General features: G+C 35.0%; 1 protein-coding gene across 1 annotated transcript; it reads left to right on the top strand.

The window, feature by feature from the left end:
- The first annotated feature begins 10,400 nt into the window (after nucleotides 1–10,400).
- LOC144572452 (uncharacterized) lies at nucleotides 10,401–13,249 on the top strand. The gene is made up of 3 exons (XM_078322043.1): nucleotides 10,401–10,849; nucleotides 11,512–11,719; nucleotides 11,904–13,249. The coding sequence occupies exons 1-3, from the start codon at nucleotides 10,446–10,448 to the stop codon at nucleotides 12,402–12,404; spliced, it is 1,113 nt and encodes a 370-aa protein (XP_078178169.1). The 5' UTR covers nucleotides 10,401–10,445; the 3' UTR covers nucleotides 12,405–13,249.
- The last annotated feature ends 3,043 nt before the right edge of the window (nucleotides 13,250–16,292 follow it).

Raw genomic sequence — 16,292 nt, 5'->3', positions numbered from 1 at the left:
GCGCAAGTCAAAGCTGTGGACAAATGGTGGACAAAAGGCTGTGGACAATTAGACGCTTCCTTTCCAAATAATCCCAAGTATCATCTATTTTAACCCGACTGCTTCCCAATGCCACCAGCGACTCAGCTAATTTGCCTGCCATGACAGTTGAGTCAGCTTTATGGGTTAATCTGAATAAAAGAAAATAAAAATAATTAATTATGACTTGGAACCATATATTACTTTCGACTAACTACTGTCTGACTGTCTCATATATATATATATATATAGAGAGAGAGATAGAGAGAGAGATGGGCTATGGTGCATTGCAATGTATAGGTCATGGTGTGCATTGGACCATAAATTATCGATTCAAAGTTCAAATGACCGATCCAAACCGTTCATCTTGTTTTCCATATTAATATGTGCTTGGAGACCAAATTTTATATTTTTTGGAATTTTTCTACTATTTATTAAGCCACTTTGAAAATCGCTGATCCAACGGTGGTTTCTGATTTTACTGTTCCAAACAGTCACCGTTGGATCAGCGATTTTCAAAGTGGCTTAATAAATAGTAAAAAAATTCCAAAAAATATAAAATTTGGTCTCCAAGCACATATTAATATGGAGAACAAGATGAACGGTTTGGATCGATCATTTGGACTTTGAATCGGTGATTTATGGTCCAATGCACACCATGACCTATGCATTGCAATGCACCATAGCCCATCTCTCTCTCTCTCTCTCTCTCTATATATATATATAGTTTGATGAATTAGAGCAGCAAACAGGACACAACTGTGAAATTTTTTTTTTTTGCAAAGATTATCAACAACTAATGATAATAATAACTCCAAATCTCACATGATAGCTCTGCGTGGCAGATATTTATGATACTCTTCTATCATATTAGGATGACCCTCGAATAGATATTTGACTAGAAATATGAAAAAAAAAAAAAAAGACAAACAATTACTGACATTAAGATTTCATTTTTAGAACATGAACCAGCACTTTCATCAATATACCAAATAAATAAATTACAGTTCTTATCGACATGATAAGAAAACTGCAAATGCCAAAAATCCAATTTTGTCCCTCCCAAGACCCACCTTGAAATTGACTTTCTGACCTCCCATTAAAATCTAGGGAAGAATTAATTAATATTCTGAACATAACTAACCAATATAACCTCCAAATAGATACACTCAAACCTAGTAAACAACATAGCTGGAATGTTTGCTGACCATATAATATAGAAAAGAAAACAAAAAAGAGTGTGCAATAAAATAATAGAACCGCTATGAGAGCAAATTCTCCACTACACTCCTCTGTTCTGTACAATTCAACAATTTGAAGAAAGCCTTCGCACACTTGTGGGTCATGCTAGAAGCGGGCCTGTGAATAAAATAATAGAACCACTTGTAAGTGCATTTTTTTGTTGGGTTTACAGCACAAGATATTCCAACAGTAGGCTTAGTTCATGCAGGTACCTGCGCCAGTATGTTATATTCAGCTTGTTAGAGGGTTCAAAAGAGACCATAAGAACCCAATTTCTGTACGATGGTAGGAAACTAGGTAGTGGTATGATGATCCTAAGAAACACTTGTTGCGTGATTTGACGCAAGTGATGGTATGAATTTTACCTGAGGATAATGAGTAGAAGCGTAAGTTCGGGTTATCGGGGTATCTTCGATCCTCTAGAATCCAAGGGAGCTGGAGAGGAGGGTCGCATTCGCAAGAACGCCAAGTCTTGCAAACGGCATGAAAGACGACAAATTCATAGATGTCTGGAAGCTTTTTGCATATGAGGCGGAGAATCTCCGGTGGGAGATTGCTCCAATCCATGTTAGACTTCACCGTTAAAATTTCTTATAAATTTGTTGAATTTATAAGGGCTTAAGGTTATATTTATTTTATTTTATTTTATTTTTTAGACAGTAAATTTAGGATGTCATAAACGGACCGAGTCAGAAATATATTATGATCAAGCTAAATTTGATAAAATATAATATATTAATTATGATGAAGCTAAATTTGATAAAAAAAAATAATAATATTAAAAAAGGTATATTTAGGGCAAGTCATATTTACTGTACTAATTAAAATAAATGTTTTATTAATTGTAGCAAATTATATAACTTTATTAAAAATAATTAAGATTATACATTAAATTTAAAAAAAAAAATGAACTTAGAAGTTGGTTTAAGCAACTCCGGCATTTAATTTTGTCCTTAATCATGAATAAATCGGTCTAAATATTGTAAAATCCGTACTTCTCAGATGAGATAGACAATTTTTGGTGGAAGGCGACACCAAGCTCTTTTCGACTCCCATTAAGATTCCACCTGAGTTAATTTCGCAAAAATTTAGAATTATGTTTTTTTTTTATTCTTTAATTAATTTAAGGGTGGAAGGATGTGCCGGAAAAGTTTAAGCGAGCCATATTTGTTGTTTTAATTAAAGGTCACTTCTAATTGTTCACAACTAGTTGTCCACAATTTATCCACAAAAAAACTGTCATTTGACTTGCGCGAATCTTGTAAAATTTCAATTCTATACTGTAATCTCATATAATGAATCATATACAAAACGCACTTTAAAATTATAACATCCAGCGGGATCACTTTGTGTAGTTGCAATTTGCACAACTTACTAAACTAATTGTACTTGCTGCGGGACCACTTGGTGTACTTCTCTAACTTACAGTAATTACAGTTTTAAAACCTTCTAGAACATTTTAAAACTGAACCACTTCTCAAACTTGCAGTTTTTTTCAAATTAACCATGGAAATTATACAAAATTAAATTTTTTGCATCAAAATTAATTTTTTTTGAATCAATTTTTTTTGAATCAATTTTTTTTTCGAAATTAAAATTTATTTTAATTATTTTAAAAAAAAAGTTCACAATTTTTTTCTTCAATTATTAATATTTATATATGCATCTATATCATGTAAATTAACACTACACATATTGTAAAACATACATATGTAAACTGTACAACCTAAATACTCTAAAATTCTCAAATGTAAATTATAAAACTAACAGATGTAAACTATAAAACATCAATACACCAACTATTCACAACCATATTGTTAAACATTAGTAACTGTTCACAAGATGAATACTGTAAAATAACAAAATGAATACTATAAAATTAACCGGTTGAATACTGTAAAATAACAAGATCAATACTTCATATCGCATTTCTATCATCTCTTTCCTTCATATTTTCACAAGATAAATACTGTAAAATCACAAGATGAATACTGTAAAATTAACGGGGCGAATACTATAAAATGACAAGATCAATACTCTATATCGTCTTTCTATCATCTATTTCCTCCAGATTTCTACAAGATGAATATTGTAACATCACAAGATGAATACTGTAAAATTAACAGGGTGAATACTGTAAAATGACAAGATCAATACTCCATATCGTCTCTCTATCATCTCTTTCCTCCAGATTTCCACAAGATTAATATTGTAAAATCACAAGATGAATAATGTAAAATTAACAAGGTGAATACTGTAAAATGACAAGATCAATACTCCATATCACCTCTCTATCATCTCTTTTCTCCAGATTTCTACAAGATGAATATTATAAAATTAATAGGGTGAATACTATAAAATGACAAGATCAATACTTCATATCGCCTTTCTATCATCTCTTTCCTCTAGATTTTCATAAGATGAATACTGTAAAATTAACAAGGTGAATACTGTAAAATGACAAAATCAATACTTCATATCGCCTTTTTATCATCTCTTTCCTTCAGATTTTCACAAGATGAATACTGTAACACCACAAGATGAATATTATAAAATTAACAGCATGAATACTGTAAAATGACAAGATCAATACTCCATATCGCCTCTATATCATCTTTTCCCTCCAGATTTTCACAAAATGAATACTGTAAAATTAACAGGGTGAATACTGTAAATTACAAGATCAATACTCCATATCGCCTCTCTATCATCTCTTTTCTCCAGATTTCCACAAGATGAATACTGTAAAATTAACATGGTGAATACTGTAAAATTAACATGGTGAATACTGTAAAATGACAAGATCAATACTCTGTATCGTCTCTCTATCAAAAAAATCGTCATTACGAAGGAAAAATTAATCAAAGAAGAAAAATACAAAAAAGTAACAATTACGATTTCGTTTGAATGAAATTCAGTATCGATGAAATGGCGACTAGTTTGAATGAACTCGCGACGAACTAGGGAAGAGAAATTCAAAAGAAGAAACAAATCGCGACTACGTTTGAATGAAATCCACGCCTGTAGGATTTCATCGCGGCGAAAGAGGAAGAAAATATCCTCAAATGCGGAGCAAATCTGATCAGAAAGGAAATCGCCTCAGATGCGGAGCAAATTTGATCAGAGAGGAAGGAAGGATTCGGACACGATGGAGATGGGGATGGTGACGCGAGGAGGCGACGGAGGATGGGCGCGAAGAACAGTGGCGAAGGGAGTGGCGTAGATGAGAGACTCGATCTCATCGATGTCGAATTGGGAGGAGGGGTGAAGAGGGACTTTCGTTTTCTGTCATTGTTGAGAGGATAAAGAGGGAGAGATCTGGGAGTTAGGAGGGTAGAAAGGAAAGAGAGATCTGAGATGCTTAACCTTGAAGAAAGGGGTCAGCGTGAGTATGGATGTATGAGGAGAGTGTCTGAAATTTTGAAAATTAAAATCGTGCTCACAGAATAGGAAAGTTTTATTTAAGGCAGTGCGTGATGTGATAATTAAACAGGCTTATCCAAATTTTTGTGGACAAACTGTGGACAGAACACCATGGATAGAAACATTTTCTCTTAATTAAAACAACAAATTTATTAATACAAAATTATTTAATTTTATTAAAAATATATGAAATTACACATTAAATTTTAAATTTTCTTTTAGTTGTAAAATTGGCGTAGCCAACCCCATCACTTCTTTAAATATATCATTGACTATGAATAGCTTCGTCTAGATACTATGGAATGACATAGAGAATCTCTAGTAAAAGGTTGCACCATCAAAATAAATTATAATCCGAAAGCGTCTCTCTATCTTTATTTAACGGACTTGCAAATCTACATTAGGGAACATATGAGAAATAATAAACTATTTCTTAGTGCATAATCAACTTAGATTATTGAATTTGAAGAAAATTCATATTCAAACTAAAATCTTCGCACGAGAAACTAACACTTCATTCACGAATGCAACTCAATAACGATGATCAATCGGCAATCATCAAATATAACATTAACTCAAAATTAAATAACTGTCAACTGAAATATTTGAAACCAAAATATAACAACTAAGCCAAGTTTCACTAACATATATCACCTAGCTTGCATGTGCAAATGCGCACCATCAACCCGCATCTACCTTTACTCGTATCATTTATCTGTAATATTAGACTTATACTGTCATAATTGTTTTGGTTTATAAATAGACACTTCAATTCGATCATTCAATTTATAATGACGTAATTCAATTAGAATATCAACATTGTCACACCAATATACATAAGTTCACCATAGTTTTACAATCCTATAGTAATTTACAATATTCTCTGCCCAATCAATATTGAGTTAAATTGAGGTCTTAAATTAATATTTAGTAACTAGCTAGATTTTTCAGTTTTCATTATTCAATAAATTAAGTTACTGTGGTCTCAACCAATAGCATAAACAAACAATTGGTAAATTATATTAAAATAATAGATTAGCGTACTTACCTTTGAAATTGAGTTTCAGTTATATTATGGCATGCATATAATTATAGAAGGACAACAGTTTCAGTTATATAACAAAATAGTTTGTCTTTTAATATTTAAATCCAAGTATGTTTTCATTCAGTCATTTTGTTCAATGTAAGCATTCTTTAGTTTTTTGCTTACCTTTTTTTTTAGTTTAGAATTATTCTACAAGTATATTGTTACTTTCATTCAGATACAACTATATTTATTTTCCAGCCGAGCTCAAGGCATAGCCCACATCTATTCTTTCCTTTTACTTATAATTCTTTCTGGACTAAACTCGAAGAGCAAGCCCAATAGTTCAATAATTTATTTCTTTGCCCTTTCTAATCTCTTTTTTCAGTCAAAGGCTCTAAGGCCCATAATCCAAATCAATCTTTAAATTTTTCTACTTTTATATATGTAACTTTGCACCCAAAGACCCTTTAACATGTACTAATTACTAATCATGGTACTTTTACATATTACACCTTCCATGTCCTATTTATTTTACAATCAGACCCATTGGACTTAAACATGAACTTGTACTGATAGGTACCAGTTTCAAAAATGCATCCATACAGTATAAATTAATTAACAGCCGGTACAAGGCAAGTGGAGCTCGATGCTAAAGGTACGGTTAGGGTTGAGCTATGAATCAAAAATTAGAGAATCAAATCACCACAACAATTATCCAATCCAGATCCAATTAAAGAGCATAGGAGAAAAGGAGAGGCACAATTAATTGGAACACACTATTAAACAAACTATTAATTAAATTCCCACAAAATTTTAGCTTGTATTCTTCAATCTGTTAAATCAATATTCCTTCAAATATTGGAAACCCAATAATCTCTTTAATTCCTTTCAACACCCTGAGCAAGCCTTAATTTGCTCAATTCATATTTTACCAAAATCCTAATTCGATTTTAAACATAAACCAAGAAAAGAGATGAACACTCGCCAAATCAACTCCCAAAAGAAATAGGATAGTCATTAAAGCAAAACGAGTTATGAACCGACAAAGAACAAGGAGGAGAACAGGAATACCACAGGTTCCTCAAGTCTCAGACCGAAATTGTGCTTTTCATTTTAAATGCTGCTTATATTTTACTGAAAAACACATACTCAGCCACAAACTGTAGCCATAATTCAGTAATGATAGTTTGTTTTGAGTTTTGACCAATGGTTTTGATAGTATAAAAAAAATAACCTCCCATTATTTTAAAAACTTTCATCGAGATCGTCCAATTTGAGGTTCTCAAACCAGTAGCATACGAGAAGTCTCAGGAAGTCAAAAATACCATTGCAGTTTTTGAATTGCTTATGATTGAAGCACAAAGGCTTGCATGCTCAGGTAGAGTGCGCGCGTGTGTATCACTAATACAGTTAGAAATTAGTGTATCACTAATACATAAAGAAACTCATTTTGAATCTATCAACTGTTAGTACAAGTGAAAGCTCACTCAGGCTATAAAACATATGAGTGTGTTTCTCTTTCATGTTAAAGCAATAAATACCTTTTAATACTCCATACTCTACGTATATTCCCAGCGGTCTTGAAATCTCTCTTGAACCCTTTCCAAATAATCCCAAGTATCATCTATTTTAACCCGACTGCTTCCCAATGCCACCAGCGACTCAGCTAATTCGGCTGCCATGACAGTTGAGTCAGCTTTATGGGTTAATCTGAATAAAAGAAAATAAAAATAATTAATTATGACTTGGAACCATATATTACTTTCGACTAACTACTGTCTGACTGTCTCATATATATATATATATAGTTTGATGAATTAGAGCAGCAAACAGGACACAACTGTGAATTTTTTTTTGCAAAGATTATCAACAACTAATGATAATAATAACTCCAAATCTCACATGATAGCTCTGCGAGGCAGATATTTATGGTACTCTTCTATTAGATTAGGATGACCCTCGAATAGATATTCGACTAGAAATATGAAAAAAAAAAAAAGACAAACAATTACTAACATTAAGATTTCATTTTTAGAACATGAACCAGCACTTTCATCAATATACCAAATAAATAAATTACAGTTCTTATCGACATGATAAGAAAACTGCAAATGCCAAAAACCCAATTTTGTCCCTCCCAAGACCCACCTTGAAATTGACTTTCTGACTTCCCATTAAAATCTAGGGAAGAATTAATTAATATTATGAACATACTAACCAGTATAACCTCCGAATAGATACACTCAAACCTAGTAAACAACATTGCTGGAATGTTTGCTGACCATATAATATAGAAAAGAAAACAAAAAAGAGTGTGCAATAAAATAATAGAACCGCTATGAGAGCAAATTCTCCACTACACTCCTCTGTTATGTACAATTCAATAATTTGAAGAAAGCCTTCGCACACTTGTGGGTCATGCTAGAAGTGGGCCTATGAATAAAATAATAGAACCGCTTGTAAGTGCATTTTTTGTTGGGTTTACAGCACAAGATATTCCAACAGTAGGCTTAGTTCATGCAGGTACCTGCGCCAGTATGTTATATTCAGCTGTTTTTTCTATCTTGTACCAATTAACCCTTGTACGACACAATCTATAGTCTATACCAGTATCAAAGTCAAATGAAGGAATATATTAGTTATTTATACCAGCTATATATGACATTCCTCATTCGTACCGGTTGGTACTAGAATTTTTTTTCTTTCAGTTTCTTGGAATTCGCTTGAATTCGCTTGACATTTTAGCAAAGGATGTTTTAATCAACACTCGACTTTTCTTGCATTTGATTTATTCAGAGCCAAATATCATCTAATTATTATCTTGACTTTGATCATATTATTTAGATCATCTTCAAACCTAGCGTCTTTGCCTTTTTCCGGGAGAAATTTGTAAAACTCAATGATGAGTTCTATATGCACCTTGAATAAAGCCCGTACTCTTTCAATAAGATGTGCAACGCTTATCCTGCAGTTTTATCAGCATTAATGTTTAAAATAATCTAGAAAATATAGCTAGCAGTACTGGTACCAGTAACCAAAATTAGAACAGTAAGGTATGCTGGGATAACTTATAAAGGTACCTGAACATGAGTAACACCTTTAGATGAGAGAAGAGAAATAATCAGAAAGAGCATTGAAGGAAGCCTGGCTGTAGCTTAAGTTTTGCTAAAGCTGTCATAAGAATTGAGTTGTAATTGTAGTTAGATTTGTTTTTTTTATTTTTACATGTACACAGCCTGATAGCTGCTGTCTGGTTTATCAAAAAAAAAAGAGAAGAGAAATAATACCAAAATAAAAATTATCTTGAAGAAGAACTTCTTTTGGTATACGCTGTACAAATGATATAAATGAAAGCACTCTTTTTAATTTTTCCATGATTTAGATTTTAGAACCCCCAAGTCTGCATAATCAAAGCCCATTTTAATTTCAGTTCTTGCAGGGGAATACACAATACTACTGGATTTTGTTTAGAGAGTTGTTCTATAAAAGGTAACAAAAAAAGAGACAAGTTTAATGGCAACCTCCTATGCTTGCAATCTACCATGAGTTGAAGAAACTCGTGGTACTTCTTCGGTTCATTTTCAAATGTACACTTCACCAACTGGAGATAACTTACAATTTCATCTGGCCACCTGCACAAAATGCCTCACATCAATTAAATGTTAAGTAAGCCAACTAATTTCATTTCATACTATTTACTAATTATTTGCAGTTTTGCACCCATATTCACTCAGGTATGCATTTTCTATGATTACGGGATAATAAAAGGATCCTATCCTTGGAAACTGTCAGATAAAAATCAGGTGGTTGGTATTGAAATCCCAATAAAGCAGATGATGATTTTTTTATACAAGTTCTCAGTGCCGAGCTGCCCCAAATCGGATAGCTCCAAGTCATATAAGGCAGATGATGATTTTTTTATACAAGTTCTCTTATCCCAACAATAGCATCCACCATTTCCATGAGTTACATCCACCATTTCCATGAGTTACTGGTACCAATCTAGGTCAATGAATAAATACACATCCATAACTTGATAATCAGGTTATCAATTCATACCTAAAACTCAGAATCACATTTTGTCGATACCAAAGTTATGTTTGGTTGTAGAGTAAGTGGTGGAGTAAATTCTTTCTTCTACCTTTAAGCAACTAAATGAGAAGTAAATTTGAAGAGTTAAGATGGAGTAGCTTACCCGACCTATAATTTTCTTTCTCTTCAACAACTTACTCCACAAGGCTCTAACTAAATAATTAATTCAATCTATATTAACTTGGAATAAGTAATTTAATCAGAAATAACTTTACTCTACAATCAAATATGACCCAAATAAAGAGCACTTCAAAAATATAATTCAATTCTTTTGGGGGGGCATGTGCGCACAAAACTCAAGCAAAAGATAATTTTGATCAAATAAGTAGGATATGCATGAGAAAAAAACCTCTCATTGCAAGTAGAATCACTCCACCTTCTCCATCAGGTTTTGCCATGGATGAGTAAAAGAGACGATTGTGCAATTTTTGGAAGGGAAGGATTCTTCCAAAAAGAAGAGTTTGAAAGGGGCAATTCGGTCAGTAAGACAGTAACCACCGCTGCCCATATCAGCGCCAGCGCCCCATTCTAACACATCGACACCTTTTTTTATTTTTTAAAAAAGAAACTGAACTCTTTTGCCTCCTTCATTTAGGGTTAGGGTTATACGTGATCTCTTCCATTTAATCTCGAAGTTGAGAAGATGGATGTGGATTCGTCCACGGAGAAAGAGCAGCTTGAAAAGTGGCTGGACAGTTATCGGACCTTGTATGCCTTCGAGTTTTCATCGGCTCAAGCTGCAGATGCTCCATACCCACATGGCCTTACACCCGAAGCCCTGATAGCACTTGAAGACGAGGGTTCCCAAGTCTTAGTGTGCTCAGGGTCCCGCCGTATGATGTTCCATGGATCCAAGGCGATTGAGGGGAACTTGATTATGCCTTCTTTGATTCGCCTCACCTGCTCTGAATCTACACCAATTGGAGAGGGAGAGGTGGTTCTTGGTAGTCCAGATGCACCAACAGTTGATGAGTCTGATATGGATATGGATATATTCGCTGATGTTAACCCCGACTTTCATATGTTAATCGTTCAACAGGAACAATGGTAATTAACTAATTTCTCAGTTGTACACTTGTACTATATACATTGCTTCCTTTTGAGACCTGACAATTAATATCTATTTGGGTTCTGGTAAATAAGATTTCTCCCAGTGTTCCAGGAAAATTGTTTCTCAAGTAGATAGAGCCATACTGCATTAAATTAATCCTATGGGATATTTGTCAAACCAAATGAGTTACCAACCTGAGCCACATGGGGTTAAAGTACTGCTTTTGGGCCGTTGAACTGTCTTGGTTTACCGTTCTTCTTCTCTCTGTAAAGAGCTTTCCTAAATTATAAAATGACTCTACACTAGATTATAGAATTTTTTTTCAGCTGTGCCGTAGCTTTGATACAATTAAAAACATTTGACACAGTGGAAGCAATAGTTTTTGTTTTAGAATTATCTGGTCAAGTCAGGGAAGATATTTTCATGTTTTAGATATTTGGAAGTCAGCAACAGAAAGTTACTCCATATGACACTGTGACTGTATGTCAAGAAAAACTGAATTAAGCCATGTAGAAAGTCCAACCAGTCAAATGGGGTTATGAGATATAATTGAAATTGTGAAGTCGGTATTGCACACAAAAATATGATTAAATTTCATTTATCATGATCTGCATGGCCACTAATTTAAAGCTGTAAACTTTTGTACCTTTCAATTTAGCACAATGCGAATCTGGAGGCCGACAGAAGAGATGGTACTGATCATCAAGGGAGTGATAGCTCGGTGTCTACATACTAATGGGATATTTGTCGAATCATTTCCCCGGGCTAATCAGAAGAGGAAGCAGCTGCTAAAAAAGGAGAGGGGTTCATGCAAAAAACGTCATGTAAAACTGTCGAGCACCATCAATAATTATAGCCTGATAGTTGTAAGCATTCTATTCTTGGCCAAGCATTACCATAACCATTCTCTCTCGTACTGAACATGTGAAGTTGGTATCGATGCGTAATTATGCAGCATACTGGATGTGTGTGTGTGTGTGTGTGACGTGTGTGTCCCTTGTAAGTTTTATGGCTGTTCTATTGGCTCTGATTTAGTTTTCTGCTTGACAGATAAAGAAAGCTTCAGGAATCGTCGGCAAGTGTCGTCCAAATCAAACTCCGTCAATTGAGCAGATGATGAAGCGGGCGAGGGAAAAGGATGAGGGCTGTGAAATGGTAGTTGTCTTTGTTGAGTGGAAATTGAGCACCCCCACCTTATCGGGGCTCCCCCTTGTACCTTCTCTCCACAGTGATCTTCCATGGTTTTACTTGGCTAACCCTGGGACAAGCCAAGGTAACCACATCTTCGGGAACATTACGGCACAGCAGAGCTTTTTGGTTGCCAATTCAGGTTTACAATCTAGCTCTTGGTTAATGTACTCCAAAGATGGATGGTTATTCTTGCGTGGGCAAGAACCGTTGTATGATGGCAGGGGATCCCCGAGGTACCCAATGCTCTTGGTTAATGTACGCCAAGCTTCCGTGATTCATTTGGGCGTGCTGCATTTTGCACCACAACCCAGGGCACTCCAGGAGTTATTGTTTATGTTTGTTATATGGGGTCCATTGTGAGGTTATACATGGTTCGACCTGGTGGTGCATACTGGGAGGAGCATCCTTATGTCTTGAGACATGAGGAAATTGGCAGAATTAAGAAGATGTTATTATGTGGCAGCTCTATGCACTTCTTTTTCACATCGCACACCCTTATTTTCAGGCTTGCAAATCGTAGCTGGCATCTTCTAACTGGTGGGAGCCTCAAGCACGATCTCGTTTACTACGAGCCTGTTGAGGTTGAAGGAAAAGTTGTGGTGGTCGGTCATCCAAAGGTTTTCACCAATCCTCTGTTGGGATGGGGCTTAATGCCTTTCTTTAGGATGGAGATAAGTGGAGAGAAGTTTAATTGGAAAGAGATAACAGGCAGCGATGCTGAGTTCGATGGGTGCATTTGGTTTATTGACCGTCTTCAATCTTTTTGTGTCAAGACTGCAGGCTCTGGGCAGGAGATATGCTGGTTTGGAGCCAGGGGATTAAGTACACCGGGATTTGGCACTGCATATGCATTACACAGTTTAAATTTGACTACACGTGCCCACTGCAGGCTCACCGCCGACTCGGTTTTTACCAGCCAGTGTGCATGGGTTGACCTAAGCTGCCCCTCCGACCCTAGTCTCTTAGATCGTGGGATAACCGGCGACGATCTTCTTCCTGGCTTCTAAATAGACGTTATATCTCTACATTTTGTTATCTACTTGCTTTTTTTTTTTTTCCTCCCATTATGTTGGTCAGTTGGTCCCTTGAATATTTTGTGTTCGTTGCATTAGACTGCAGTGCTATGCTTTGTGCTTTTTCCCAATGTAATACCTGACTTCTGGAGCTGTTAACTAGTGTCATATATGAACTAATTTGATTTGGAATTGCTTGTGTTTGCTCCTGGTAGAAATGCTTGTGTTTCTTTTTGTATGCTTGCGGGTTTGATATGAGTACCTAATTATGAAACATACTAGATTCAAGGTTCTCAGATTCAGGATAGCGGATTTAGGTTTATTTGAGTATCACCCCTTGCGCAGCTTATTGTATGAAAATAATCTCACTTGATGTCACCTTCTCGTCACCCTTTTGAAAAATGATCACAAAAGGGATGCTGGTAGTGATTAACTTGGCAAATTTGAATGGCAGACAAACAGCATACATAAGATTCGAGTTATACTTTGTGCTCGTGCCAGGATGCATTTGGCATCTGAAAAAGATGCTATTGGTGTGTTTTATGGTTTATAACTGGGAATCGTTGTAGTTGTACCATAAGAGTGAACCTTGACCCAAACTTAGTTTTAGTGACTAAACAATTTGGTCAGCAGATTAATGTTACTTGTGAGGTGCAACAATTATTAGGAAATAATAGAGTTAGAGCTGTAGGTTAATTTAAGGTTGATACTGAATTATATATACAAGGCACCAGTTTGATGATAACACCGATTTTGTTTTCTAAATTTGATTCATACAAATAGAATATGCATCAGCTGGACTCCAGGAGAAGAATCAATCACTGTCAGCAGTGCGCTTCGAACGTCCATACTTCCATGATGTGCATTTTATTTCCCTAATTTCTGGAATTTGAAATCTTCATATATATTTTTAGTTACAGAAATTCGGTATATTGGGGCTAAATTGTTTTAGTAGGGGTTGATAAAATTGTTCTCTGGACTAAAACTACTTTTTTGGAAATTAAATCTAGCTTAATATCTGAGTCTGGTGCCATACCAGTCTGACACTCAGACCTGAAACTTGATTTACCATCATAAGTTGCAATCCTCATAAATTCTCATTGCTAATGTTATTTTACTATCTATTAGGAATATATATGGCTACTTCCGGAGCAGTTCTCCAATTCAGAGATCGGGCCTGAAGCAGGTTTTATTTATTGTTTGATAAATTTGCTCTTTTTTTTATTTTTGAGAAAGTTTCTTCTGTACCCCTAAGCAACATTGATACATCAGTCGCATACAATGCTGTAAAATAGGAATCTGGATGTCATAGAAAATGTCAGTTTTAACCATTCGTGTTTGGAGAACTTTTTTCTCTATCCTTGCTTCTATGAAGAAATGAAAGCCACGTTTCTAGAAGAATAGCTTAACTACATATGTTTAAAAACATGCTTACAAAAAGGTCGTCTGAATGCATGCATTAAGAAGTATTGTTTTTTTAATGCATGCATCAGGTGGTGAAACTCGAGAAACAAAGATCTGCACATCTCTGTCTAACGATATCAATGCATGATTTGGGACGCTCTTCTATTTCTATACGCATGTGTTCAGATTTCATGCATAATATTGAAAAAATTTCATGTTTGGATGGGGTAAACTGATATTAAAGCAATATGGTTTATGCCAAATTTTGCCGATATTAAACCAATGCTTATGGTTTAGATAAACTAAAACAAAAGGATAAGGCACAATTAATCAAATTTTACTTGAACTTTCAGAGACCTTAACTAATCAGAAAACAAACTTAGTAGTTAGTAGTTAGAAGAAACAATGAGCTTCATGGGTGGACCTAGGCATTTGCTAGCCTGCCTAGGTGTAAGTTTCTAAAGTTGCTATTTGACTTTTAATTATTTTTCTACCAGTTTCAGAAAAATAAAGTTTTTATTACAATTTGCCTATGTTTTGTTCAGAAAAAATTGGAAGGCAATAGGATTTTGATGCCTATACTTCTTATAAACCTAGATCCAACATTGGTCAGCTTGATACCAAATGTGACGAGTGCAGGGTTCGGAGATTATATCATTCACCTGATCTATTTTCATTTTCTATATAATGCCTTTAGGTTATTAGGTCTATTTTTCAGGCATGCCACTGAAAAAGTTCTAATACCATATCTATCCCTCCAAAGCTTGAATTATTTCATGGATACAGCTCCAAACATGGATTGTACCCGATTTTCCGTCATTGAATGTTTTTGGGGCCTGGCTACATTTGAAGAAGTATTCCTTGACTAGCATTAGCTCTGCACTTTGAAATTTTACAAGAATAAATGTTAGTATAGTGGATGTTCCCAACAGAGACCGAAGTACCATGCATGTTAAATATATTATCAAAGTCTCCTTTACAGGTAGTGTTTACGCTTTATCCTTTACAGGTAGGCGATCTACTAGATGTAAGACCAGATCTTTTTCTTTTCTAAGGTTGACATTATATTTTGAGTTTCTGCAAGGCCAGAATTGCAAAGCAAAAAAAATTCACTAGGATTGTTTTCTTATATTTGGGCTAATATTTAGGGCACTGTACGGCTTGAGACATTCAAAGAGAGTGGGTTCGAGATGCTATTATTGCAAGGAGGGAAGGTGGTGAACGAGGGAACGGGCCTATCTGCAAATCATAGGGATCTTCTCAGCATTCTCAGTTGCCGAGGGAGCCTAGAAGGGAGAGCTGTCAATGCAATGAACAAATTTGGTTGAAATGCTAAATATAACTTGGGTACATACAGATCCGGGCCAGTTACGCCTTATAAATTGGTAAATTCTCTCGACTCCCTCGGGACAAAAATCATGTTAAGGCCCCCAACAGTCCTCAAGTATTGAAATTTCAATGTCTTAGGGATATTTTTGTAAGCACTAAACTCACCCTCCTGTGATTAACTGTCAATATGACTTGAATGATACCAAAATTCAATCTAATCCTCTGGCACCTCATGTAACCCAAGGACAGTGATTTTACTTAATTATTTTTTTATCCTTATTATATTCCTGAATTGGCTTTAGTGTATTGATATAGATTTTGTTTCTTTTTCTGAACAGCTCAAAAGGAGAAAGAATATATTTGACTCTATACATCTTAAGGGATCCCTTCTTTACCAGACACACCAGGTACAACCGTTTCCGTGAGAATTATTCGTTACAGATTTGCATTTGGAGAAACATATTAAATTTAAATCATGTCATGTGGTTGTACAAAGCACATT

This window comes from Carex rostrata, chromosome 20 (assembly GCF_964058835.1).
Source record: "Carex rostrata chromosome 20, lpCarRost1.2, whole genome shotgun sequence".
Lineage (NCBI taxonomy): Eukaryota > Viridiplantae > Streptophyta > Magnoliopsida > Poales > Cyperaceae > Carex > Carex rostrata.
The sequence above is the reverse complement of the archived record's forward strand: the minus strand, read 5'-3'. Positions and strand labels throughout refer to the sequence as shown.